Raw genomic sequence first — 15,636 nt, 5'->3', positions numbered from 1 at the left:
TCCGAAATCGATTTAAGGAGGCGGTTAACTCGATATTAATGACGACGTCGTGTGAACGGATACAGCGTTAAATCGGTATATCGGCCATTAAACTGATTTAAAGTCGCAGTGTAGACGTGGCTTGAGAGATCGAGTTTACACTTTGTTTCCCTGGCTTATGTAGTCTTTTACTGGACATCTGGAAAGAACAAAGGACTTGTTCAACTACAACCTAAGTAGCTGCAGAATGACAGCAGAGTGTGCATTTGGAAGGCTGAAAAGAAGATGGCGTTTTCTCATGAGGAGGCTGAAAGCTGCCAAGCAATGTATACCTCAAATTATAACTGCTTGCTGTATTTTGCACAACATCTGTGAAAGCAAGGGAGAGAGCTTCACCAATGGGAAGGAGCCAAATGTGCAGAAACTTGCTATTTCAGTCCTAAAAAGTAGATTGCATTGTTCCAAAATGGTTCCACAAAGCTGGTGTTACATTTACTGTCCATTCGTAAAAATTCCCCAACAAGCACCATTACCCTTTCTAATATGTTGCCTTTTATGCATGGGAGGATCCCCCATAAATATCTGCAAAACCACTTCATTTATTTCTTCAAATATCTCTGTAAAACTCTCCACTGGTACGATGCTTAAAAAAAACATAAAAACTTGACAATGGTTAGGTGAGCTGTGGCCATTGCTTATGCTGATCACTATGGTCTCACCATTACCTTGGTCTCGCTTGTCTGTCTTTTGTATCCACCTATTGTCTCATCTCAGACTGTAAACCCTTCGAGGCCCCACTGATTTACAATAATAAATAATCAATATCTCAAGGTGGTTAAATGGGAAAAGTGCACTGCTCAAATGAGCTGTACATATTATTTAAATAGATTAGTGTGGAAACTGGAGAGAAGGCCTAACACACAGATCACGTGCATATCATGTTGCCAGTGTAGGTACATCTTCCCCCCTTGCACCTAAATTATTTCCCATGCAAAATAATCTTCCAGGAACTAATATTAAACAATGAGCTTGGAAACCAGAGTGCCAACCACAGAACACTTATACATGAGAGGGCCCAGATCCTCAATGTTTATTAATCTTCATACCTTCATTGCCTTCAGTGGTGCTAAGCTGATTTATACCATCTAAATATTTGGTCCTAGTTGTCTAAGAAGGGCAAGGCAACTTTGATCAGACATGCATGTTAATTGAAAGTTAATAAATAAATAATAAATCTAGAATTTGGAATGTGGCATGGTATTTTAATGCAACTAAATTTTGGGCATTTTCCTAATTGTAAAATGTGTCTAAATAAGGAAAATTCATAACTGTACAGAAAATATTAATGCCTATCAGCGGTGCAATAATCACAGAATGTGATAATCCCACTCATTAAAAATGCAATACACTACAGTGAATGCAGTTTATTAGCACTATCTCCTCATTAATCACATTACACTAGGAATTTTGTAACTTGTTTAGACCATTTTTGTATACTTTTAAAAACTTTGGAAAATGGAAGGAAGAAACCATGTACACTGTTAATTTGAAACTAAATGAAGACAAGTACCTCGAGTGCAATTTCTGCCAACTGAGTATATAATGGATTCTCTCCCTGGTTCATGGTTAATTCTGATATGAGCAATTTGTTCGATGCTTTACAAAACAAAAATGTGAAGTAGCTTCATGACCTCACATTTCTTTCCCTGATACGTTGTTTTGTTGAATTAGAAGATAATTTCACCACTCTCCACACCTCATTCACAACCAATAGCTAGTTAGTTATCGTCTAGGCACTTGCTGTCTAATCTAATAATAAACAAAGAGAAATTTATCATAAGGCTGCTTTGATTCTGTACATACATGTCAATCAAAATTGAAAACCATTGCCAATTGTTTTTTTTTTTTCAGATGGTAGAACCCGTTTAGCTGTCACTCTCATGGAAGTTATTCAACAAAAATTTAAATATGACAGACATACTTTCAGAGAGATACATAAAAATCAGCTAACTAACAGATAGTGAAATGGGTGCCTATACACACATCACTGCTCTGTAAAAAACATTACGCTGTCAGAACAAAACACTTACAAATTCAAATAATCTGGATAGAATGGCACAAACTAATATACCCTCAGAGTGTCTTTTTGACAATAATTCACATGGATTGGAATTCTTTGCAGTCGGTCTGGTAAAGCACAAAGGTACAGTTATTTAAATCACTGACACATCTGCACTGACCATACAGTTCCAGAATTAATATAATGACAATACATTATCTAAACACATGATCTCCTCCAAGTCTTGGACAGTGTGAACACTTACACTGACTTAACTTCACTATCAAGTTTTAGTTGCTACTGCTCACACTGACGACACTGCACTACTCTGCAGTTGGGATTTTTAGAAGCAGATTAGGTGCCAAACTCCTACTGAAAGTCACTAGGAGTCAGGTGCTTAACTCACAGAATGCTTTCGAAAATCCCACCCTAAATCTCTATGACCATTTCTTCCTGTTCCCTGTGCCCTGCCAAGTCATTTACTTAGCCTCTCCCTTGAAATCCCTCTTAAACTGCTCTGTATATCTTCTCCCCTTCTGTGTGGAACACTTTTCTAGTACAGTAATCAAGTGCTTTCTCTTTATATTCCTCCTGAAAATACACTTTTTACAAGAAGTTCTTCAATGTTAATTCCCAAAGAAACTTATGATACATAACTCTATATAATAAATCCCTAATATCTACTGGTATCTATACTGGTTTGGAACTGGTCATCTTGTTATCTGGGGTACCATGTATCCAATTTATACTGTAATCCTATGGCAGGGACCCTATTTTCTTCTAGGTTTAATACAAGGCCAAGTTGAATGGTGGTACCCAATACATAATTTATAGGGGGTGTTCTGTGGTGGGCTGTGGACAGAATAATGGAAAAGGGATTTTTTTGGTGTGGGGGTAGAAAGAGAAGACACCACAATAGTCCATAGATGCCAGCGCAACAAGGTCCATGCCCTAGCCTGCATAAGAGGCTAAACTGGCCTTGCGCAGCCCTTACATAGGGGAGGTACAAGTTGCCTCCCATCCATCCGTGCTGGGTGTGGTGAAGGGATGAATTGGTTTCACCAGGCAAATGACAGTCTAGTGGTTAGGATGCTAGCCTGGGACTGCAGACACCTGGGGTCACTGTCTTTCTCCACTATGGACTTTCTGAGTGACCTTGAGAAAGTAATTCAGCCTCTGTTCCTCACCTGTAAGCTGCAGAGAGTACGACTTCCTTAACTAACATGGATGTTTTGAAGACAAACCCAACAAAGACTGTGGGGCACTCAGACAATATGAGAATAGGGACAACATAAGTATCTCTGATCATTCAGTATATTTGATTTGTATAATTTCCCTTTCTGGCAGTCTTTGTGAGAAGAGTAGATTCCACATTGGGCCACTTTCAGTTCTCTTTAGATTCTTTGCCATGAGAAGATGGCATTCAAATTGCAATTAGAATTTTAATAATCTAGGACTGAGATACATTAAAACCTTTCTGTTTAATGCACCTTAAGATCATCAGGAAGTAGGAGAGTGACTAGCAGTCTCCTAGCTAGCATGTCCTTGAATTGTTTAAAGAAGAAAGCCTTCATCAGCTGTTAAATCTCCAAGCTAGAGGTAATTGGGGAACTGCTGGAGTACAGCTAATTTACAGGTTTTTCATCCTGACCAGAAGCCACCTTGGGGAATGATGTCTCCTTTTTTTTCAGCAGAAACACTCACTGACAATTAAGCAATAAGCCATCTTCTCAACTACATGATAAAATACCCCCAGATAGAGTTTTTCCAGAAAAGTATTAGAAAGGTATTCTAAACAAAAGAGGAGATCTTTCCCACAGGACAGTATTAATGAAGCTGGCACTCTATAAAATGTACATAGCTACATTTACCTGATGTCATCTATTTTAAAAGAAGACTAGATGTGTATGACCTAAACACACTTCAATTTTCATGAAATCACATAATTTCTCAAATGATTAATTCAAGGATTGTGGTGAAGAAGCTTTTGTTTTTACAATATGAACAGTAATGCCGGAAATAACATAATATCATCTGTAACACACCATCTTCCTCAGCTGTATCTTGAGGCTTTGATTTCAAAGTGAAGATCTTTCTCAGTTTACAGTTAGCTGAGATGATAATTCCATCCAAAGACTGGAAAACAGCTCCACTGAATATTTCACTGGTGAATGCTACCAAGTCAATGCACAAATTACACCACTAGAATAGAGAAGCAAAACATTTTTAGTGCAATCCTTACATAAACGATTGCAGTGTAGCAAAAATGATAGAACCACAGTAATTTAGGGCTGGCAGAGACCTTGAGAGATGATCTTGTCCAAAATCTGTGCTGAGGTGCTATAGTGTACCTAGATTATAACTTGCAGATGTCTGCCTAATCTATTCTTAAAAACCTTCTATGAGAGGGATTCCACAACCTCCCTTAGAAACCTATTCCAGTGCTTAACTATGCTTACAGTTAGAAAGTTTTTTTAATATCTTAAATCTCCCTTGCTGCAGACTAAGCCCATTACTAATTGTCCTACCTTCAGTGGACATAGAGAACAATTGATCATGATCCCCTTAACAACAACCTTTAACATATTTGAAGAATGTCTAGCTCGCTGCTAACTAAACTTGCAGTATGAGATTGGACTCACTGATAGTTTTCCTTTATGCATAATATTTCACTATTTTAAAAATAATCTGTTACCACTGCAGTAGTTACACATGCAACAGTCATTTATATATACAAACTAGTAACTGCATATATAAAATTGGTGACTGCATGCTCAAATGAGCACAATTATCCAGGGTATCCTTACAAAGATGTTTTTGCAGACACAACCGGAGAAGCAAATTATGAGAAGAATTTGTTAACTGCAAGTGTCTTGATACAAAGTTTGGCTACTTTCAATACTTTACAAGGTTTCTTAATTTCATTATAGCTTTTAACTACTTTTATAGATTGTGCTTAAAAACTCTTTGGTAACTTCTTATATCAACATTCCCCCACGAATTGCAACAGGTGCTGTCCCCTCACATCCTCCAAAATAATGGTATATGATGACTAGTGCGCTGTCTGCACCAGGAAACTGTACTATATTTAAACAATTTTTTAAACTATTTAGTTAGCTAACACGGTGACACCCATGACTTTAACAAGAACAAGTTACGTTCAGCATCGTGTCAGGTAGTTATGACACAATACTGAATTTTCCTGTTCTTGTTTACATTCTCAAAGTCAAGGTCAGCATTATGTTACCTAACTCGATGATTAAAACCAGTGTTAAATAGTGTTTAAATACAATGCAATTTCTTAGTAAAGACAAGACCTTGGTGATTATTTTTCCATTAGGTAAAAAAGACAGCCAAAAATTGTACTATATTATGGCACCCGTCGTTCTTATATTACTCCAATAGCTCCTGCACTTTTGTCAGTTTCAATTTTATTCAAAGAGAACTTAACATCTGTGCATAAAGTTGATTTTTGTATAATATAGACATATAAGTAGCTGAACATATATCATGTTGAATATAATGAAAAACAGTATTTCCCTAGAAAAGCAGAATTTAAAAGGTCCAATATATATAAAAAACCCAGTATCTACATGCCAAATGTAAAACATATTGGGCGAAAAAATTGAGTACACAAATTAAATTTAATCCAAGCAGCTTTAAAAGAAAACTGCATCCATTATTTTTCTGCTCCTAAATCTGAAAGTTCAAAAGGTAAGAAATATGTATTATGAATAAACTGTGCAAGTTAATGAAAACACAATTTTTAATTATAATTGACCTTTCTAAGTCTAGTACTGGAGCAGTCACTTTGCTGAAGAACTGCAGTCATTTGTAAAAATAGCAGTACAGGAAGCCTGTGTTTGAGAATGTAAGCCACATTCCGTCTGGTTTCAATACAAAAGAAGTGTTTGGAAATAGCACTGAATTACACATGAGAAAAATACAGTGCCTCCTGGATAGAGCTGTGCAGGGTACAGGACTGGGACTCAGGAGACCTGCCTTCTATTCCCAGCTCTGCCACGGGCCAGCTGGCTTGACCTTGGGCAAGTCACTTCACTGTGTCTTAGTTTGCCCATCTGTAAAATGGTGATACCTGATACTTACTTCTTTGCAATATGTTTTGAGATCTACAGATGAAAAGTACTATATAAGAGCTAGGTGTGATTAAGGGACTAAAAGTTCAATACAAATATCGGCGTTTACATTTGAACACAGTAGATACCAGTATCAATCATCGCATCTATATAAAAATTTTAAAAAGGTCATGCAACCTTGGCTGTGGAGAAAAGCAATCTTTTATTACTAAAAACAAACATGCCCCTCTTTAAACATCTGCCACAATTAAAAGGCAGCTAGCCATCAGATTTTTAAAAAAATGGTTAAGTACTCATGATGCTCGCAGAGTTTAGACCTATTCTTTAACAAGCAATGGCTGTTCAGGGGTTAAGGGTTTGTCATTATATTTGATCAGACTATTGAGTCAGATCTCTGATGAGAGATTTATTATCTGAATGAAACCCTGTAATTCAAGTTCATATTCTGATTGAATTTAATTTACTATACATTAATGCATACTTTAGTCTCGACACATTAGTGCAAGTCTGACACCAAGACCAACTAATTGAAACTGTATTGAAGAAAAATAATTTATTTCAATGGATCTTGAATTAATGACTACTTCAGTGGTATGGCTTGGTGCATATTAATTTTTTAAAAACAGCTCTTGCCAAAAAACTAAAGGAAGTTAGAAGTACAACTTAACATAACTGCCTTCAACTAAATGATAATAAAATAACCCCTTAATAATTTTAGAGTTCTCTATGAAATATTTTTTTATGTCTAGTCTTATACCCTGTAGCTACCTGTGTAGAATTCTATGTAAAAACAAGTGACATTTCAAAGTAGGTGCTAATGCTTACTCAGAGTTCCACTGAAGGTGATAAAGTTAACTTCAGGTGAGGGTGAGTGAGAAAAGGAGGGCTGCTAATGAAACAGAATCAGAAAGGAAAACAATATGTTTCAATCACGTTGAGGAGATGGAGCTTGTGAGAGATCAATAGGTCATGAATGGTAGTGAGCTTGGAAACAGAGCAGGAATTCCAAATGTATCGGAAGGGAAGGACAGCAGGTGGGAGGGCAACAGACAGAAAACAGAGCCTAAAGGACAAGAAGGGAGTCAAGGGTGGTAAGGAGATGGGGAGGTTGTGGGCTTATATGCAGATAAGGTCATGAATAGTACCAAAAGCCACCAGCTTGGAGAAGACGGACAGAGAGAGGTGATGAAGAGATCTGTGAGTAGAGAGAAAGCACCAAAAAAGAAATGGATTATGGGAGAATAGGAAAAGGCAGAGTTTTTACAATAGATATAGGGCACCAATTATAACAGATCCACAGCCTCCTCAGATTTTGATTATCATTCAGATCTTCATAGATAAGCAGTTCTGTTACCATCAAGTAGAGAACAGTTATACATATACATAAAAATATCTACACAAACGCAGGCACATGCATCAGATATTGCATATCTCCTGTTCAGTTAGACAAAGTTCTCTTTCAAGTGTCTTGAGTCAACAGGATTTTATCAGGTCTGTAAAGCTATAAAGTCTTCTGATACAAACAGAAGTATCTTGTTCAACAGTACTTTTAAGTAACATATCCAAGATACCTACTATTCTGCGTTTGATCATAAAAAGAGGAAGTTTTGCATGCAGAGGGGTTATAGATAACTCCTTATGGACCGTTGATAAATACAATCTTCTTTTAATGTTTCCTAAATCAGTTACCCTGTAAAGAGAAAGTTGGGGTAGGGGGAGGAGAGGAAGAAATGGATCTTAGTCAATTCAATAACCTCTATCTTTGGGCAACCACAGAAAACTATTATTCATATGCCGAACCTTTATATCAGGGATAGCAAATGGGGAATTTAAGAATTACCTTTTTTTTACAAGATAAGTAATGGGATTTCTTTCTCAAATTCAAACTTAGTGGCTACAAGCCTGCATATATAAAATCACTTTACATGCTAATTTTATTTCAGAGCTCTACACTCTTTGCTGGATTTCCACAGTCCTTCAGCCTATGAAAGAATTCAATTTGTATGAACTCAGAAGCCACTAGCCTCTAATAATCATGCTTATTTTGGTCTCTTAAGCTTGTGTTATCTTGGGACACACTGTCACCTACTAAATAGGAAAACATTATGGGCTTTCTTTTCCTAAAAATGCACCTGTCATTTCATATAGGCTCTTTGTTGGCTTAAAGATAGACACAAAACATAGTCTGTCAGTTTCACTTCCTGAGCACATATCTCTAAACCTGAATTATAATACTTAAGTTTATTGCTCACTATTCAGGTCACCTCCCAGTGACACGAAGGAGACTGAATTTGAACATCTATAGGTTTAGACCACAACCATGATCACAAAGATTAGGTTTGCTTAAAATTGATAAAGAGGCTCATTTTTATGTTCTCTTTCCTTCAGGTCTAAGGGGTAACAGAACAGGCCTAATATCACCTACCTGTTCCACACTGTTATACTGAGAACTGATGTTACCTTAAAGGCTGTATTTTATACCTGGAAATCAGGATTCATTCATCTGCGATTTTAAAACAACTCTGATAATTTTCTAAAATGTACAGCCCCCCTAAGAAGATGACAATTCATTCTCACAATCAACTTTCAATCAATGTTTAGAGTTTTGATTTTTTTTCTTTTTAAACCTACTTAGTAAATGCGAAACCTAAATGCAATGTTACAGTTTCAAATGGTAGGAAACTGTCCCTCACATATGGCAGGTCTTTCCCTTCTGTTCTGCAAAATTTAGGTTTTGATTTTACAAAAAAGAAGACAGTCTCTAGCTCTCTGTTACTTGAAGACAGCTTTAGCAAGGTAAACTAAAACTTATCAGCTCCCTCAGAATTGCGAGAGCCTTCAGCCATCTGACCTCAGCCTGTACTTCAGACATTGGCAGGGAAATAAGATAAACCATCTGTATAGTGACCCTGAACATGTTAGGAATGCTGGGCAACTTTTGAAAAATTTCCCTAGTATAGAAGATAGAACTGCCTTGTCTCGTCAGGTCAGACCATCTCTCGGGTTCAGTAAAGAGAAGGCCTAACAGTGTGATGGCAAACCCCTGCCTCTCACCACATGGTAGTGGTAGTAGTTATAACAGTGCTCCTGGGGTTGACACGGATGCTGAAGTCTCACTGCAACACTGAGAATGTTAGTAGGTAGTCCCCACTAAAGAAATATCCAAAAGGTGTGACTTGTCCAATCAAAGCAAGTTTCCAGAGATTCATATATAGATCATTCCTTTTCTCTTAAGATAGTTCTGGTCTATGAACATGAGAACAGCCATACCAGACCAGAACAATGTTCCGTCTACCCCAGTATCCTGTCTTTCTGCAGTGGCAAATGCCAGGTGCTTCAGAGGGAATGAACAGAACAGACAGATCATCAAGTGATCCATCCCCTGTCATCCTCTCCCAGCTTCTGGCAATGAGAGGCTAGGAACACTCAGAATATGGTGTTGCATCCCTGACCATCCTGGGTAATAGCCACTGATGGACCTATCCTCCATGAACTTATCTAGTTCTTATTTGAACCTTCTTATAGTTTTGGCCTTCACGGCATCCCCTGGCAACAAGTTCCACACGTCGACAGTGTGTTGCATGAAGAAGTACTTCCTTATGTTTGTTTTAAACCTGCTGCATATTAATTTCATTGGGTGACCCCTAGTTCTTGTGTTATATGAAGGAGTAAACAACATTTCTTTATTCACTTTCTCCACACCAATCAAAATTGTATAGACCTCTATCATATTCCCTCTTAGTCATTTCTTTCCCAAGCTGAAAAGTCCCAGTGTTTTTAATCTCTCCTGATATGGAGGCTGTTCCATACACCTAATCATATTTGTTGACCATCTCTCTTCCTAGAACAGTTTTGTTCTGTTCCTAGAATAGTTTTGTAACCTGGCCAGAAACTTTGAAAACCCCTAATCGTAAGTTTTTAGTTTGAAAAAACTCAATTCACATCCTTTCACTTTATTCTGTGCTTTCAATAGTAAGTTTTACATAACATGTTTACACATTAAAATTACTTTCACCCACTTTGGGCAATTTACAATTTCAACCCAAATGGATTCAACACAACATATCTCCTAACTATGTGAATCTCAGAAGGTTCTGCTGGCGGCTGCAGACAGAAGTGGGTATGTGAAGGAGTGGCTTCAGAGCACCCATTAGCTACTTTCCTTGTTCCCTAGTATTAGTGGCAGCTGACTACAAAGATTATGGAATTTTTTACAAATTTCCACAACTTGTTCCTCTGCTTTTCCCTTGAGCACCCTCTGCTTTTTCTCCAGCCTTCTATCCCAAGCAGACACAGGGAAACCAAACGGAGGGGAAGCAACAGTTCAACAGCTGCTCCCTCTGCAGCAGCCCTCACAGGACCCCAACACTTATGGGCTGGGGAAGGAGAATTCACACCCCTGCTGTTCTTGTTGTTTGGTTGGAGGTACCTTTATGTAAGCATAGCTTCCATTGGCTCCCATAAGATCAGGTGGTTGGTGTCTAAAATTGAGCAACTAATATGGGAGGCCACTAGTTGTAATGTTCGCATTACTTAAACCAGTGGTCCCCAGAGTGAGGGGAGGCACATGATGGGGCTTGGGCCAGCCCCCACAGTGGGCGGGAGGGAGCATCACCAAGCTCTGGATGCAGCTCTGTTCTGTTCTCAGCCCAGCTCTGGCCCCAGCTGCAGCTCCACTCTGCCCCCTCCTCCATGCCCAGCCCAGCTCTGCCCTCATTACCTCTCCACCCCCAGGCCAGCAGTGCCTCTAGCCCCAGCTCCTTCCCCAGATCTGCCTTCAGCCCAAGCTCCTCTGCTGAGGAAACTGTCCAGTAATAGGGGCAGGGGGCGCACGGAGCAGGAAGAGAGCCCAGATTCCATTATTGGTAAGGGGGGAGGGCATGCACAACAGGAAAAGCTTGGGCACCACTGACTTACACAGAGCCCAATCTTACTCCCATTGAAGTTAACGGCACAATTCCCAATGGAGAGTACTGCTCCGTATGAAGCCAATGGCATAACACTGAGAGTCAGACTGGATCCAAGTGAGAGCCTATGAGTAAGTTACACACACCTTTCCAAATGAGTGGCAATAAAAACATAATAGTACCCCACATCTTTAGTGATTTGTTTGCAACATATGTTTAACAGTAATCATTTATCTGTTTTATTCATATTTTTTTTTAGTATTTTCCCCTCTGAAATATATTAGTTACAGTAGCAATAAAGAAGGCAGTGGGTTGCATTGGCGAGTGTAACTCAGTCATATCCAAATGTGCAGTACAAAGCACAGGCATTCAAATAATGACCAGCATTTTACACCATCCACCATAAAATGCCGGAGTTAAATGTGATGGTTTCCATGACCATATTTGTGGTCTAAACAGTAACACACTGAGATGTGATTATAATTACACCGGAAGAAATATTTGTTCTTTCTTGAAATAAATTGTAACTCTGCACATACATATTTATATTCTGTTCAGGGACTACATTTGAACAGTCAGAGGTAGACTTGGAGAAACAGGAATTGCTTAATATTCTGTAAAAGTAATTTATTTTGGAAAACAAACTGAATTGTTATTTAAGATTTAGTATAGCATTTTATACTTTCATTACAGTACTTCTTGCAGGCTGTAACTAAACGGAGAGGTCTGAACAGTTAACACATCCATCAAGAAGCTCGTATTTGGGACAATGCAGATACTGAGAGATTAGAATTTGGAATCTTATTTGCACAATGACTTGTAACGTACGTGCTATGAAACTCAGCCTTTATTTTTGCCATCAAAAACATAACCTATGTTTAACCTATGAAGACAAGAAACATCTGCATTACTTTTCTTGTACTCAGAGTCATATGAAAAACGCCATATAAGACTTAATGTGTTTTTATTGTATCTGCACTTGAGTATTCATATTTAAGGGTCAGACATGCGATAGAAAAGTAATGACACCACGCTGAGAAAAAATGAGGTAGTCAACAAGAAAATCAACCTCATTTATAATAATATTCCTGTGATCAGCAGGTGCATAACTCTCCCAGCTATGGTCATTAACGACATTCATTCCACACTTAACATCTACATTTGCAAACCATTTGAAAGTAAAATTACTTTTCAATTCAGTTTTCAATTCTATTTTATATCTTCAATTTTGATTGACTATTTTCCTCACAATGGCAACGATGGTGAGAATGTGAGTAAATGGTAGCTACTACCCAGGAGTATAGACAAACTCATCTACTCAGATTACCTATTCACTTTGCTACTGTATAGACAATAATTTACAACCATTTGTTAATGTTCACTTCAAGACTTAAAATGAACTTGGAAAAAAAATGATGTTAGGCTGCTGAAGGGATGCTTCATTTATTAGACTTACTTGTTCTAAATATGAAGCTGTTTCCTCTCTTTTTAAATGACTCAACCTGGAAACTTAATGGGTATGAAAACAAAATCTTCTTCCACTAATGTGAAAAAGGAACTCCCATATAATTCACCTTTCATTGAAAACTTTGAAACTTTTGTTGTGTACTCCGATAGAGAGCCAGCCAGTAAAACTTGACAATTATTGGTATGAGGATAGAAATGTTTAGTTTTAATATTTTAACAGCACTCAACCCATAGATGAGCTTTTCATCATCCACAGATCACAAAATGCTTTATAAAAAGGTAGGTTAGTAGCATCATCCCCATTTTACAGAAATCAAGGAATAGAAAGGTGAAGTGACCCGCTAAAGTCACAGACACAACTCTCTCATTCACCAATACTTTGTATTTACTTAGTGCCTTATTTTATGCATTGTGTATAATCCGATGTCATAGGCCTGGTCTATACTATGATTTTAGGTCGAATTTAGCAGCATTACCTCGATTTAAGTCTGGACCCGTCCACATGATGAAGCCCTTTTTTCCGACTTAAAGGGCTCTTTAAATCGATTTCTTTACTCCACCTCCGACGATGGGATTAGCACTGAAATTAGCCTTGTGGGTCGAATTTGGGGTAGTGTGGACGCAGTTCAACGGTATTGGCCTCCAGAAGCCATCCTAGAGTGCTCATTGTGACGACTCTGGACAGCGCTCTCAACTCAGATGCACTGCCCAGGTAGACAGGAAAAGGCCCGTGAACTTTTGAATCTCATTTCCTGTTTGGCCAGTGTGGCAAGGTGCAGGTGAGTGCAGATCTCATCAGCAGAGGTGACCATGATGGAGTCCCTGGACTGCAAAAGAGCTCCAGCATGGACCGAATGGGAGGTATGGGATCTGCTCGCCATATGGGGAGATGAATCTGTGCTAGCTGAACTCCGTTCCAGTAAACAAAATGCCAAAACATTAGAAAAAGTCTCAAAAGGCATGAAGGTCAAAGGCCATAATAGGGATGCACAGCAGTGCTGCGTGAAACTTAAGAAGCTAAGGTAAGCCTACCAAAAAACCAGAGAAGCAAACGGCTGCTCCGGATCAGAGCCCCGAACTTGCCGCTTCTATGATGAGCTGCATGCCATGCTAGGGGGTGCAACCACCACTACCCCAACCCTCCGTCAAAGGAGAATCACGCAACACGGAAGCGGGTTTGGGGGATGAGGAAGATGATGATGCCGAGACTGAAGATAGTTCACAGCAAGGAAGCAGAGAAACCCGGGTTTCCCCAACATCCAAGCTATGTTTCTCACTCTGGACCTGGAGCCAGTAGCCCCCAAACCCACCCAAGGCATGCTCCCGGACCCCGAAGGTGGAGAAGGGACCTCTGGTGAGTGTACCTTTGTAAATATTACACATGGTTTAAAGGCAAGCGTGTTTAATAATTAATTTGCCCTGGCATTCGCAGCCAGTACAGCTACTGGAAAAGTCTGTTAACGTGTCTGGGGATGGAGTGGAAATCCTCCAGGGACATCTCCATAAAGCTCTCCTGGATGTACCCCCAAAGCCTGTGCAAAAGGTTTCTGGGGAGGGCGGCCTTATTCCATCCTCCATGGTAGGACACTTTACCACGTCAGGCCAGTAGCACATAGTTGGGAATCATTGCATAACAAAGCTGGCATTCAAACAACATCCGTTCTTTATCTTGCTGTGTTATCCTCAGGAGAGCGATATCATTCATGGTCACCTGTTTAAAATAGGGTGCTTTTATTAAGGGGATATTTAGAGGTGATCATTCCTGCTTAGCTGTTTGGCTGTGGCTGAACAGAAATGTTCCCCGCTGTTAGCCACTCGGTGTGGGGAGGGGTGAAGCGTGAGTGATCTCTCACACCAAACTGGCAGGCCCTCAGTACAAGAGGCAAAATGTGACCTTGTAATGAAAGCACGTGCTGTGTAATGTGAACAGCAAGGTTTAATGTGTGAAAGAGTGTACCCATTGTTCTCTAAAATGTGTCTTTTAAACTACCACTCTCCCTTTTCCTCCACCAGCTACAAATGTTTCTCCTTAGCAGAGGCTAGCGAAGATTAGAAGGTGAAAAAAATGCACTTGGGATGAAATGTTCTCTGAGCTCCTGCTGTCCTCCCACATTGACAGAGCACAGCAGAATGCGTGGAGGCAGACAACGTCAGAGTGCTGGAAAGCACAATATGAACACGAGGAGAGGTGGTGGGCTGAAGAGAGTAAGCGGCGAGCTGAAGATGATAGGTGGTGTCAGCTTGCTGACAGAATGCAAGAGTCGATGCTCAGGCTGCTGGAAGATCGAACTCATATGCTCCAGTGTATGTTTGAGCTGCAGGAAAGGCAGCAGGAGCACAGACCGCCACTACAGCCTCTGTGTAACCAACAGCCCTTCTCCCCAAGTTCCATAGCCTCCTCACCCAGACACCCAAGAATGTGGTGGTGGTGGGGGCCCTCTGGCCACCCATCACTCCACCCCACAGGATTGCCCAAGCAACAGAAGGCTGGCCTTCAATAAGTTTTTAAGTTTCAAAGTTTTGAAGTGCAGTGTAGTCTTGTCCTTCCCTTCTCCCCCACGCCTCCCGGGCTACCTTAGCTGTTATCCCTCTATTTTTGTGATGAATTAATAAAGAAGCAATAATAACTTTATTGCCTCTGCAAGCGGTGACTGAAGGGGGGAGGGGAGGGTGGCCAGCTTACAGGGAAGTAGAGTTAACCAGGGGGGAGGTTCATAAAGGGGAAACAAACAGAACTTTCACACCATAGCCTGGCCAGTCATTAAACCTGTTTTCAAAGCTTCTCTGATACGCACCATGCCCTCCTGTACTCTTCTAACCACTCTGGTGTCTGGCTGCGTGTAATCAGCAGCCAGGCAATTTGCCTCAACCTCCCACTCTGCCAAAAATGTCTCCCCCTTACTCTCACAGATATTGTGGAGCACACAGCAAGGACTAATAACGATGGGAATATTGGTTTCGCTGAGGTCTATCCGAGTCAGTAAACTGCGCCAGCGCACTTTTCAACGTCCAAATGCACATTCTACCACCACTCTGCACTTGCTCAGCCTATAGTTAAACAGCTCCTGACTACTGTCCAGGCTTCCTGTGTCTGGCTTCATGAGCCATGGCATTAAGGGGTAGGCTG

The 15,636-nt window shown here is 39.9% G+C and overlaps 1 protein-coding gene across 5 annotated transcripts in view; it reads right to left on the bottom strand.

Annotated features, from left to right (window-relative positions):
* CFAP20DC (CFAP20 domain containing) overlaps positions 1-15,636 on the bottom strand; it is a 219,341-nt gene that overhangs the window by 128,584 nt on the left and 75,121 nt on the right. For all 5 annotated transcript variants that reach the window (XM_075073396.1, XM_075073395.1, XM_032781822.2 and 2 more), the window contains 2 exons: positions 7,711-7,825; positions 4,084-4,240 (listed from right to left, as the gene is read on the bottom strand). In XM_075073396.1, coding sequence (XP_074929497.1) covers positions 4,084-4,240; positions 7,711-7,825 — 272 coding nt within the window. The remainder of the gene's footprint in view (positions 1-4,083; positions 4,241-7,710; positions 7,826-15,636) is intronic.

This window comes from Chelonoidis abingdonii, chromosome 17 (genome assembly GCF_003597395.2).
Source record: "Chelonoidis abingdonii isolate Lonesome George chromosome 17, CheloAbing_2.0, whole genome shotgun sequence".
NCBI classification, from domain to species: domain Eukaryota; kingdom Metazoa; phylum Chordata; order Testudines; family Testudinidae; genus Chelonoidis; species Chelonoidis abingdonii.
This window is presented reverse-complemented; position numbering and strand designations above follow the sequence as displayed.